The sequence below is a fragment of the Astyanax mexicanus genome, chromosome 8 (assembly GCF_023375975.1).
Source record: "Astyanax mexicanus isolate ESR-SI-001 chromosome 8, AstMex3_surface, whole genome shotgun sequence".
In the NCBI taxonomy this organism is placed as follows: domain Eukaryota; kingdom Metazoa; phylum Chordata; class Actinopteri; order Characiformes; family Acestrorhamphidae; genus Astyanax; species Astyanax mexicanus.
Window position 1 is genome coordinate 45,486,456 of NC_064415.1, and position 13,439 is coordinate 45,499,894.

Genomic DNA, 13,439 nt, shown 5'->3' on the forward strand with positions numbered 1-13,439 from the left:
TATCAGAAATAATCTCAACACAGGTCACATGGTTAGCTCCGTTACCTCTTAGAAAAATCGCCGTATATCCAGATTTACTTCAACACCAGCTGATGCTGGACACCGCTTCTAAATCTCACAGCGAGGGGGAGTGGCTTCTCCTCCACCAGCACGCTAACTCTTCTTGCAAGACCAGCGAGCTGATTGGCTGTTTATTCTGAAAGGCGGGACTTTCTCCCTGAAACGCACCGTGATTGGTTTCCCAGCGCTTAGCGGTCGGTCTCTTCATTAACAGTACGACTGAGCTGAGCGAAACTATTTCATTTTTGGGGGGGACATATCCACCTGTTTCTAATATTGGGTGGGACATGTCCCACCCATCCCCCCCGATTCCTACGCCAATGAACGTGTCTGCCCGCTTTTTCTCTTTCCATTTCATTTCGCTCAAGGTTGGGCGACAAGACATACCAAAGTCCTCAAATTCTTTTCCAAACTTTCGTCTTCCTTTGTTTTTTCAGTCCACAATGTACCAACATGGAACCACTCTTGGCCCACGACTTCACCCAGCTCGGCGCTCAGGGTGATCCGCTCTTTCGGCGCACTCTGAAGCCTTCCTCTGGTGGCTCCAGGTGTGCGAAGCTATGGGCAAGTCGGGCCGCTGCGCTGCGTTGTAGATCCGGACATCTGCAAAGGCTCTGTTCTTGTCGTCCCACCGGATCACTGCAGTCTGGTATTCTTTTGGTTTGCACAATTTTTTTTTTAAACTAATATTCATAATCCATGAATGTAATTAATATTAATAACTAACCAATTTAACCAATCTTTTTTTTATACCACTATATATCTGGGATCCCAGTTTTGCTCTCTCACTTGATTTAATGACTAATTAAGTAATTTAGCCCCAATAATTCATTTCTCACCTCCCTCTTTTCCTATATACTCAATCAGTACCCTGTACTATTAGTATTATCTAAACACTCCACCCCACGGCCCGGACCTATTTTCTCTAGAGACACGACTATCAATAGAGGCCTCGTTATGAGCAGGCTACTCTTTCACTTTTTTCCCTCTCTAGTGATACTTTTATCACTAGAGGCCTCGCAATGACCAGGCTAGTCCTTTTGTTACACCGTCATGCAACCAAACTTCATCCAGGGTGGAGTGCTTGAGAGCAGGTGGAGGGGAATAATTAAAGAGATTCACTTTCACTCTTGAAATAATTAATCAGTCACTCACCACCAGTGTTCGTAGATGAAGTTTGAAGTGCGAGCGGAGGGAGGATCAGTTACACTCACCCCGGGTGGTACTCTGCTCTTGCTCTGTGAGATTTCCCTTTTTTTTTTTGGGTCCAGTTCGCTGCTGGAGAGCGTCCTCGGTGTGCGTTCACTTCTCCTCCCTCCACAGCACTCCGGCCTTCATCCTGTTCGTGATGCCAATTTGTGGTGGAAAATAAAGATTAGTGACACGAAACATCTGAGTCTGGAGTAGCAATTATTTAATTGGAGAAAAGACAGAATACATTTCAAAGCATGTCTCTCCCCCTGTACAGCCAACATCTCAGGGTATTTGAACCTTTTTGCTTATATGGTAAAAAGCATTGCCTTATATGGTAAAAAAAAATCCACGTATCCTGGTATATTACCTGGCCAGTCTTGACCAGTCGGTCGGTGCATTCCTACAGCCTGGGGCGAGGGTGAAGCTTACACTTTAGTGACACGTAACTTCCAGAACCTTCCAGTACACTGGTCAGTAGCTTGTGCCACGTATGTTTTATGGTTGATGCATCATGAATGTGATCGTGTGGTCACCTGTCCTGCACGCCCATGTGAGCCACGTACGCACATTCTAATCTCTGCAGCTAGTCAGTATCTTTAGTCAAAATTACGTACATGATTTAGAAATAATTTACCCTCCTTATTGATTATGAATCACCTTAAATCACATGTGTCAAACACAAGGCCCGCGGGCCAAATGTGGCCCGCCACGTCTTTTTATGTGGCCCGCGAGAGCTTGTAAGATCTTAGTGTCTATAATAAATAAGTCAGAAGCGTTCTTTGACCAAAAAATACATTTCCCACAATGCTTGTCGATTGTATTACCCGCAAAGTTACGGCTTACTGCCACTACACGGCAGTGTAGTCATTGATGTGGAAACCCTGCCGGAGGGAAGGTGTAACTTCGCGGGTGGAATTGAGACATATAAATGTTTATCCCATAATGTCCAGAAAAAGAGAAGTTGATGCAGACGGACGGCTGTGCTTCAAGGCGAAAGACCGGTATGCCTTTTGTGTTACGAAGAGTGTTACTGACCAAAATAAACGCTTTTTAGGAGAGATATAAGTTCTGTGTAAACATTTATAAGACAATAGCTGACAAAATCTGTTTTAATGAGGTTAATAAACATCACTGTGACAGCGCTAGTCGCAGTTTCACCGCAGCAAAGTACGAGGACTTATCTAACCAGCCTTTACTAATTTCTGCCCTCAATAACCCTTCCAATAACCTCCAATAGCCTTTAATAGTCTTCAGTAGCCTTCAACAGTCTAACCTTGCAGCCGTGGTGTGTCCACTAAACTCCGTAGTTATAAACATCCTGAGGTTAGCAGCGCGATAACTGACCTGTTTATAATGTAATCCCAGCAGTGACTCATGCTCTAAACGGCTGCTGTTAGCTGATTGGGCTGAAAGATGAACTGTAGAGAGCTGTATTATTCGGTTACAAAAATCTTTATTTCATACACAGAAGAACTTAAAAATTGTAAAAACGCTCCAGACTGGCTGAGCTGAGCCCTGTAGCCCGTGGCTGGGCTGTAGCTCTGACTCAGTAAAGACTGCGGACTTGTGGTGCTGCTGCTGCAGCTCCCACTAGTGGTTGGATGAGGAACTGCTAAATCTGAGGAAATGCTATGTTCTTAACAGCTCACAATTTTTGATTTTATATTTATTAAGCCTTATTTCAGTTAATAATTTCAAAGTTAATATAACTTGATGTCATTTCTATTCACTTGAATAGTTTGGTTCTTGATTGATGGAGTTTTTGGATTTCATGACATGACAAATTAAAAGGATTTATGTTAATAGAGCAACAAGCAAACATTTTTTCCATGCAACTGTAATATTTGATTGAATAAATAATATATTGAGAGTTATTTAACATTAAGGAGTAATTACATTCATTTACATATATTACATTTGGTTACATTTTATTACATTTATAAGTTACATCTGGCCCTCGGAGGACAGCCAATATGCCAATGTGGCCCTCGGCCAAAATGAGTTTGACACCCCTGCCTTAAATAAATAAATTTCCATCACAATTCTACTGCATATTCCCACTGTTCTGTATATTCTACTGCATATTCCCACTGTTCTGCATATTCTACTGCATATTCCCACTGTTCTGCATATTCTACTGCATATTCCCACTGTTCTGCATATTCTACTGCATATTCCCACTGTTCTGCATATTCTACTGCATATTCCCACTGTTCTGCATATTCTACTGCATATTCCCACTGTTCTGCATATTCTACTGCATATTCCCACTGTTCTGCATATTCTACTGCATATTCCCACTGTTCTGCATATTCCCACTGTTCTGCATATTCCCACTGTTCTGCATATTCCCACTGTTCTGCATATTCCCACTGTTCTGCATATTCCCACTGTTCTGTATATTCTACTGCATATTCCCACTGTTCTGCATATTCTACTGCATATTCCCACTGTTCTGTATATTCTACTGCATATTCCCACTTTTCTGCATATTCTACTGTATATTCCCACTGTTCTGTATATTCTACTGTATATTCCCACTGTTCTGCATATTCCCACTGTTCTGCATATTCTACTGTATATTCCCACTTTTCTGCATATTCTACTGCATATTCCCACTGTTCTGCATATTTCCACTGTTCTGCATATTCTACTGTATATTCCCACTTTTCTGCATATTCTACTGCATATTCCCACTGTTCTGTATATTCTACTGCATATTCCCACTGTTCTGTATATTCTACTGTATATTCCCACTGTTCTGTATATTCAGTGACAGTCAGAGTAATTAGTTAGATTACTCATTACTGAAAATTTTACTAAAACAAATACTACAGTTAGGGCATATATAGTGCATTATAGCATTGCAACAACATTGTTGTTGGGATTAAAAAATGTGCCGTCAAAAAGTTATCAAATGTAACTGTGTTTGCTGGGAACTCCACCTGTGGAGGAAGTTGTAACTCACTCTGCGGGTAACTGTTTAGAAACAAGTTTATTCAATGACTCGTAAATGAAGTCAAGTTTATTCATACCTCTTCCAAGTGTTTATAGGAAGTCTGACTGATTGTAATGTTAAGTTTAAATAACACACTATTCAGTTATCTCACACGCTATGAGAAAAGACTTCTCACAACTAGTGTCAAGCCAAAATCCATTGGTGTTGATTACAATACAGTCCTCATTTCCTCCATAACTGTTTGGTTCTCCTGTGTTCCATTTAAGGTAATCTAAATTTCTCCCCTCTGTATCCACAAATTGACCTTCATTCACTTGATCATTTGCCCCAATGAACATGTAGGCTGAACCGAATGCTCGAAGTGCTCCAGAAAGCTTCTGGTTTTCCTCTTCGTTTCTCGGCAAGGCCAGCTTTCCTCCAGCCTTCTGGCAGATCCTCCCACCTTCACTGATTGTCTTTGTTTCGCCATCAGACACAAAGAATTTGTGCCCAACGTTCACAAACACACTGAATCTTCCAGCTTAAAAAATAAAGACAAACATCATTAATATCCAGAATGAGATTCTAATAATGTTATTATGCAGATGTAATAGTCAGTTAATACAAAGATTTACAGTATTTAATTTGTTTTTTTGATGAAAACACTTTTGCTGAACATTTTATAATATTTAAAAATATACTGTATATATACTGTAAGTTGAAATCTTAAATATATATTTGTTTATATGTAAAATTATTCAAAATATTTAAATAGTAGTGTAGGTATGTTTTGCTGCTTGAATCTCAGTCCTACCCTTCTCCATATAGGCCAGCCTGGCTGTAAGACTCCTGAGCTCCTCCTGGAGAGAGCTAATCAGACCACTGTGAGATGTTCCTGAGAGTGAAAACCAAATTTGAATAAAATAGAAAAACCTCCTGCTGAAAACACTGAGCAATATATACTTGAAGACAAGTAATGAATGATTCTATGTAGAACCGTAAAACAATCTTTTGAATGCTTAAATAGTTACTCTATATGAAAACTCATCTGTACTTTTAAAATGTTCTATATTGTACCAAAAGGGTTTTTCAAAATAAAGTGATTTATTATTATGATTGTTTATTATTCTGCAGTTTATCTAGTTTAGACTCAATACCTTAAACAAGTGACTTCTTACCTGGCACACCTGGTTCTCCTTTTGGACCTTCTGGACCAGATGGACCTTGTGGTCCTGCTTTACCTGGAGCTCCCTGCACACCAAGGCCTGAAATCAGAGCGCAGTGATCACTGTCCTGCTGAAGCCTTGCTTACTATTTGTCCATATTTAATTTGTGACTACATACCTGGCACCCCCTGATCTCCTTTTGGTCCAATGGCTCCATCTCTACCGTCTCTGCCATCTCTCCCAGGTAGGCCGTTGTGTCCAGGAGTGCCTGGAACTCCAGGAGGAGCTGGACAGCTGAGAGTCTCTGGATCTGCAGCCTCAGATCCACTGAGCAGATGCAGCTGCAGCAGCAGGACAGTGAAGAACTGATTCAACAGCACCATCATGGGATCACTGTAGGAGATAAAGTTAAAGATTTACCACAGTGGTGCTGATTTACCACACGCACTGCTATTTAGTGCACGACTACGCCAAATGTATGTCCAATCAGGAATTCAATGAAAACAAAAGTGCAGAAAAACAGACTGCCTTGTTTTCATGAGTTAATGTCATATGAATTTGAAAGTGTTTACCAATTTCTTTTACAATGTTTTACACTTATTGACTAAAATAAGGATTCCAAACAGCCACATGGGCTTAGCTACGGAGCCCGGGAGGAGCCGTGGATAAAAAAAAAAATTAATTGAGTGAACGATATAGCAGTTCATGCTCACGATTTCTTTAATTCGTGCTCACAATTTCTGTAAATCGAGTGAACGATTTCTGTAATTCGAGTAAACGTTTTTTTATGTGCACTAAGACAAGGAGCTCGGAGTGAAAGGAGCACTTTTCTCCCTTGATCTGTTTCAGGGGTGCGGTGATGATAATCAGTTATCTACATTTATAACCTGCTGATATTAATGCACTAGTGTCACAGTTAGATAGTACAGTGTGCAGAGATTTTACAGAGATTTTGCAGTGGTGGCGGTGTCTCCACAGCTTGTGGGGGAGAGCCGACCGTGGCGACGGTAGACGCCTGCCGTGTGGGTAGAGCGCGCGCAGTCCTACTTGGAGCTTATTTACCAACAATATAGACAAATACTGTCAATTCCAGTCATGAATAAAAGAAACAAACATTTTACTGATGCAGGATGACTGTATGTGTGTTATTAAAATCACATCAAATTAAATTTATGATGTAATGTGGAAATGTGTTTATTAATTTCTCAATAACATTCAGCCAGCCTCCAAGGAAATGCACCCCTTCTTAAATCTGGTTACATCATTATTACTTTTAGGATAGATTTCATCTATATTTTAATCTTTGTAGCAAGAAAATAAACACATCATTCAGAAAATATAACAAGTTTATATTTATATTTTTTATTTAAAGCTGGCATTAAAGTGGCATGTTTCTGGGCAGGACACTGTGATTTGAAAATATGCAGATATTCAGGCCATTTTATCAGATATAGAAACAGAATAATTTTATTAAACATTGGAATAAATGATAAAATTGATCCAAATTATTATATAAAATGCCTATTCCCTAAACATCTTAAAACATTGTATTAATAGTATTTTAGGCAAGCTATTTTGTTTTTTATATTCTGTTACATATTTAAATCAGTTCTTGCATGAGCCATTCATAGACAACTGTCACAAATTTTGTATTATCTCTATTTCCAGTGCAAATTTGGACCCAAGTCTTATAGCTGCATATTAATAAAATTATACTTCTTTACTATATATTTTTGTTGAAAAAAAGAAATTAAAGAACACAATTCCACATTGCATCATAATGTTTTTAGATTTGATTTTAATAACATACAGTCATCCTGCATCAGTAAAATGTTTCTTTCCTTTATTCATGACTGGAACTGACTGTATTTGTCTATATTGTTGGTAAAAAAAAGTTCGCTCGAATTACAGAAATCGTTCGCTCAAATTACAGAAATCGTGAGCACGAATTGCAAATTGTTCACTCAAATTAAAGAAAACATGAGCACAAACTGCTATCATTGACTCGATATAATTATTTTTTTTATCCCCTTCCGGGCTCCGTACTTATCCTTAAAGACAATACAATTAAAGCAAATAGCAATCCAGGTTTCTTATTCACTTTGCTACTGCATTAACGTGAACGTGATGGTGGCTGGCAGACAGACAGCCTTGATGGCAAGCAATTTGTTAAAGCTTCTCTAAGTTTAATGATGTTCCTTTCTTAAAGTAAAATGTCCTTAAGTGCATCGTAGGCTGTCTAGCAGTCAGTGAGCTTTCACCAAGAGGAACACTACCCAAATGTAGCCTCTGAGGGCCTTTGTATAGATTTTATAAAAAATAAATATAAAATATATAACACATATTCTGGTTTAACACTTTTATTTTTACTAAATAATTGAGTAATAATCTACAATGCATTTTAAAATAAAGAAAAACTACTGAATTGAAGGTATGTCCAAATGTTTGACTGGTACTTGTCACACAAGACCAAGGATGAGGATCCAAAAGCGGGTTTATTCACAAAATCCAGGCAGAAATAACAAGCAGGGGATATCCAAAAATCACAGTCCAAAAAACGAGAGCAGGAGTCAAAAAACCAAAGTAATATAGATATACAGAAGTGCTTCGAAATGCAAGGTAAGTCCAGACAAGACGTCGCACCTGAGTGCAGGTGTGGTGTCTATTTATACAACACTAATATCTCACAAAGAAGGACTAAAACTGTGGTGAGAGTGACCTCCTGAGGCGTGGAGGTGCAACACCTGGATCATTGGTAACAGTACTGTATTTACCTATCAATAATATCCAGTTATAACGGTCTTGCATTCTTTTATTTATCATTTAAAAATCCATTTCAGTGATAAAGAACAAAAATGTAATTAATTACAGCAGATGATAAAATGAAATGAAAATAAAATGAATGACATCCCTATATGTATATAAAAACATTTACTCAGCTTTTAAACAAAGGAGGACGTGTTGGATTGCTATGCTATTCGGAAGAAAGATTAAAGTAACCAGAAACTGATATTGGCAATATTTACTGAGCTCAACATACATAAATAGTGTATAAAGCATGTAAAACAAACAAAGCATTGAGTAGAGGTTCCTAATGGGGTCCTGTTATAATCCATTCCATGCAAACCTTTTGGCATTTCTTTGTTCCCTTTTTATGCCAGAAAATAAAAATTGTATAGTTAAACGGTCCCATTTGACCTTATGTCCCAATCACCCTTCTTCAACCTACTGTGTACATAAAAATATAAACTACACAAGATGAAAGACTACATTAATAACTTTTGGTACAGCTACATATTTTGTAAAAACCCTACAACACAAGATGTAGGCTACATATCTGATATAAGTTAACCAAGTCTACATTACTTCACCCATATTGATATTTTTCTACAAATAAGATTATGGAACTTAAAAGGCTTGAATAAAAATGTGTTCTTACCTTACTTAAGTAAAATTTTGTGGCTGACTTTGTCCTGTTCTTTCTCTTCTGTGGTGAATAAATAACTTAAGGTCAACGTTCAAAGATCATAAAAGCTGTAATAAATCAGTGTACACTGTTTACAACTGGGTCCTATCATTGGGTTATTGGCCACTATATTAGAAACACTTACCCCTTTTAGTTTCCACACTATGGCCACTTTATTAGAAACACCCACCATCTTGTTCTTTCACCCACTTGGCACTTTATAAGAAACACACACAACCTTGTTCTTACACTCACTGGCCACTTTATTAGAAACACATGCTTCCTTATGCCGGTTCACACTACACGACCTTTTGAGTGGTCAGTCGTTGTGCTGCTCACAATACACGACTGGTTGTGCTGTAATTGTGAGTCCTTCAGTTGTTGAGATGTTCACAATACATGACTGATCAGCGACACAGGGTAACAAATTACACAATTTCTCACTGTGGGAAATTGCAGACTCACCTGGCTGCTCTCCAGAAACATGTTTCGTCACGAGAACACAACTGAACTTAATGCACACGAAAACTAGTGATGCCATTCAGAGAATCTCTGTAGAGGGGAGTCAAAAATGAATGGGTTCAGACAAATGAGCAAAATCTGAATTTATAAATGTCTGATCAGTTTTATACAGAAATATGTACTTATGTCCTCAACACAGAACTGTCAAATGTTTTTGTACCGCAGACATTATTTTTTATCATGTTGAACTTCAGTTATAAGCATTTCAAACATGCTCTACCTGTATCTCCAGGATCAGCTCGCCGACCAATCGGTTCACAGTAGCAGTAATGCTAGTGCTTTAGTATAAAACCTGTTTTCTTTAGATAAACTGAAATATACAGGCAAACTTTCTTAGTTTTATTTTTAGCAAAACATTATTCTACCTTTTAAAATTAAAGAAATATTCAGAAAAAGTAGTTCGTAATTATTTTAATATAAAGTTTTTAGCTTTTCACCCCTATTCACAGAGGGCTTACTCGCGGACTCCCTCTAGAGTCTATTTCATAATATAACAGGGGGAATGGTAGGGTGGTCAGACTCTCCATAAACAACTCTGGTGAGTTTTGGACCCGTGGTTCTTTTTCTCTGATCTCATAGGCTGTATGTAGCCGCTGCTCCTAGCTTCTAGTCGCAGACTGAGTCAGATATTAAACATGTTGAATATTTGCAGTGCATTTGCGACTGGTTGGCGATCCGTCAGTGACGGATTGGCAAGCATCTTTCAGTAGTTCATAGTACGTGACAGCGCGAGTGCCGAGTGATCGCCGATTTTTGTCGGCGCTCAAAACTGTTGGCGACTGAAAAACTTATGTTTCCACTCTTTGGTCACTTTGTTTGAACCACCTACCTCCTTGTGCATCATTTTACTGGTCACTTTATTAGAAACTCATACCTTAGTAGTCAGGAGTGTTTTAGTCTGAACTACTTTTTACAGGCACAAAACAGTTTAGGTAATCAGAACATTATGTCCAGCTACTTTTAATATGCACCTATTGTTGACACTAGATGTGCAGATTCTCACACAGCTAGTCCACACTGGATGTTGTTCCACTCACCACTGGTATATATTCCAGCACAGTGCTCCAAATTCTGACCATTGTTGTAATTCTGACCCTCTTTCCATTTGGTGAAGACCAAAGGCACCTTGTGTACATCTACAAACTGCCCTCCATTCTCTTTGTAATTTACACCAATGTATAACGCATGTATAAACAGATCTTTATCTATCTGTATAACCATAAGATAAACTCATAAAGCTCTGGAGTGAACATACAGCTCTGCAGTAAACATAATATAAATATAAATATAATATAAATAACATAAACTCTCTCTCTCTCTCTCTCTCTCTCTCTCTCAGATACACAGACTGAGGTATCCTAAATATTCTGAATTATATAGGCAACCTTGCATACGTACAATGAGTTAGCACTTTCTACATGAAAATTAAATATTTAAAATTGTCTATATTTAAAATGACCTAAAACCAGCTTTGTATTTAAATAGTATAAGCAAAAACACAATAACTCAACCAATATATGCTTTAAACAGAGAATGAAAGTTACTGGGGGAATTACATACATGTCTAAACAGATAAATAAACTCAAAGCTTTGAAGGGAACATACAGCTCAGCAGTGAACAAAAACTCTGCTCTCTCTCTAATATACATGCAGGTTATCAGCCTTCTGTTAGCAAAAATGCATATGGGAGGGGCGTGTAGCCACCGAGCACGAGACTCAGTTAATATTTACACGTTCAAAACCCTGCTTCTAGTGTTAAACACTGAATATTTCCAATTTTATACCAACTCTCTAAAATAAAAGTTCCCCCAGTACAAACATGAAATAAATGTAACAAAAAAAAAACAGATATTTACACAAAAATCAGGATTGGTGGAAATTTAACAAAAAACAAATGATTTTTTTTAATTGTTACACTATGAAGCTGTTACCTGGTGACCCTGGTTCTCCTTGGTACACCGTAAAAAGCAAAGAAACGAAGAAACTGAGGTGAACCAAGCTGAAAGTCTAAAAAACACGTTCTTCTTCCTCCCTGGACATGCATACAATGTGTTGGATGAGTGGCCTCTTGTGGTTGGTCACGTCACAAAGGTATATTATTTAGTATTTTTTGTAATTTGTAACTGTTTTTTCAATTCACTTTTGTAATCACTTTTGTAATCGTTAGATAATAAATTGTGTTAATTAATCATCTGCATTTCTAGTATACTGTGTTTTCTAGAATTTCCCCTCGGGGATCAATAAAGCATCCATCCATCCATCCATATACCAGTTGGCCAGTTCGTGCATGTTTGCAGTAATACCTTCACGTTAGAGGTTTTCATGTTCTCAAAAAGGAGTGTCCAGAAAGCATTTTTGTAGAATAAATTTGTGTTTGTAAAATGAATACATTCATTCTAAACGATTTGGTGTAAGATTATTAATGAATGATAACTACTGAATCCTGTTTGTTGTAGGTTTTGGTTGGACTTATTTCCCTCCACTTATATCCAAACATTAAGATAGTACTTTACTAAGAATACTTTTCTCATAAGACTGTAAAATATGAATATGGCATGTTTAATACTTTTTTAAAGAATCTAAATTCTATCTAAGTATCACTTAATTCAAAACTATTTATTAACTTAACATCACACAGCTCCAGTCATCTGACCACTATATGGGTCATTCTGTAAAGGTATACAGGTAGACCTTGACCTGATTATACCATATATGCCTGTACCTAGTCAGACAATATAGACCCATAACTGATCAGACATTAGAGACCTGTACCTGATCAAAACACTTATAGACCTGTACCTGATCAAACATTTATAGACCTGTGCCTGATCAGACAATATACATCCATACCTGGGAAGACACAATAGACATGTACCTGGTCAGACACTTTAGGCTTGTCCCTAATCAGACAATTTATACGGTTATCTGATCAGACACTATAGGCCCGTACCTGATCAGACACTATAGACCTGTACCTGGTCAGACAGACAATATAGACCTTTACCTGATCAGAAACCACAGGCCTGTACCTGATCAGACACTATTTATCTGTACCTGATCTGACACTATAGACCCGTACCTCATCTGACACTATAGGCCTGTACCTGATCAGACACTATAGACCCGTACCTCATCAGACACTATAGACCCGTACCTCATCAGACACTATAGACCTGTACCTGATCAGACACTATAGACCTGTACCTGATCAGACACTATAGGCCCGTACCTCATCTGACACTATAGACCTGTACCTGATCAGACACTATAGGCCCGTACCTCATCTGACACTTTAGACCTGTACCTGGTCAGACAGACAATATAGACCTTTACCTGATCAGAAACCACAGGCCTGTACCTGATCAGACACTATAAGCCCGTACCTCATCAGACACTATAGACCTGTACCTGATAAGACACTATAGGCCCGTACCTGATAAGACACTATAGGCCCGTACCTGATCAGACACTATAGGCCCGTACCTCATCTGACACTATAGACCTGTACCTGATCAGACACTATTTATCTGTACCTGATCTTACACTATAGACCCGTACCTCATCTGACACTATAGGCCCGTACCTGATAAGACACTATAGGCCCGTACCTGATCAGACACTATAGGCCCGTACCTCATCTGACACTATAGACCTGTACCTGATCAGACACTATTTATCTGTACCTGATCAGACACTATTTATCTGTACCTGATCTGACACTATAGGCCCGTACCTGATCAGACACTATAGACCTGTACCTCATCAGACACTATAGACCTGTACCTGATCAGACAGACAATATAGACCTTTACCTGATCAGAAACCACAGGCCTGTACCTCATCTGACACTATAGGCCTGTACCTGATCAGACACTATAGACCCGTACCTCATCAGACACTATAGACCCGTACCTCATCAGACACTATAGACCTGTACCTGATCAGACACTATAGACCTGTACCTGATCAGACACTATAGGCCCGTACCTCATCTGACACTATAGACCTGTACCTGATCAGACACTATAGGCCCGTACCTCATCTGACACTTTAGACCTGTACCTGGTCAGACAGACAATATAGACCTTTACCT

The 13,439-nt window shown here is 38.6% G+C and overlaps 1 protein-coding gene across 1 annotated transcript; it reads right to left on the reverse strand.

Moving 5' to 3' along the window:
• Window positions 1-4,264: 4,264 nt before the first annotated feature.
• LOC111189784 (pulmonary surfactant-associated protein D) lies at window positions 4,265-8,879 on the reverse strand. The gene is made up of 5 exons (XM_022663440.2): window positions 8,798-8,879; window positions 5,537-5,751; window positions 5,371-5,457; window positions 5,007-5,087; window positions 4,265-4,733 (listed from the first exon to the last, which is right to left on the reverse strand). Exons 2-5 carry the CDS (start codon window positions 5,742-5,744, stop codon window positions 4,348-4,350), a joined length of 762 nt encoding a protein of 253 aa, XP_022519161.2. The 5' UTR covers window positions 5,745-5,751; window positions 8,798-8,879; the 3' UTR covers window positions 4,265-4,347.
• Between the last annotated feature and the right edge of the window lie 4,560 nt (window positions 8,880-13,439).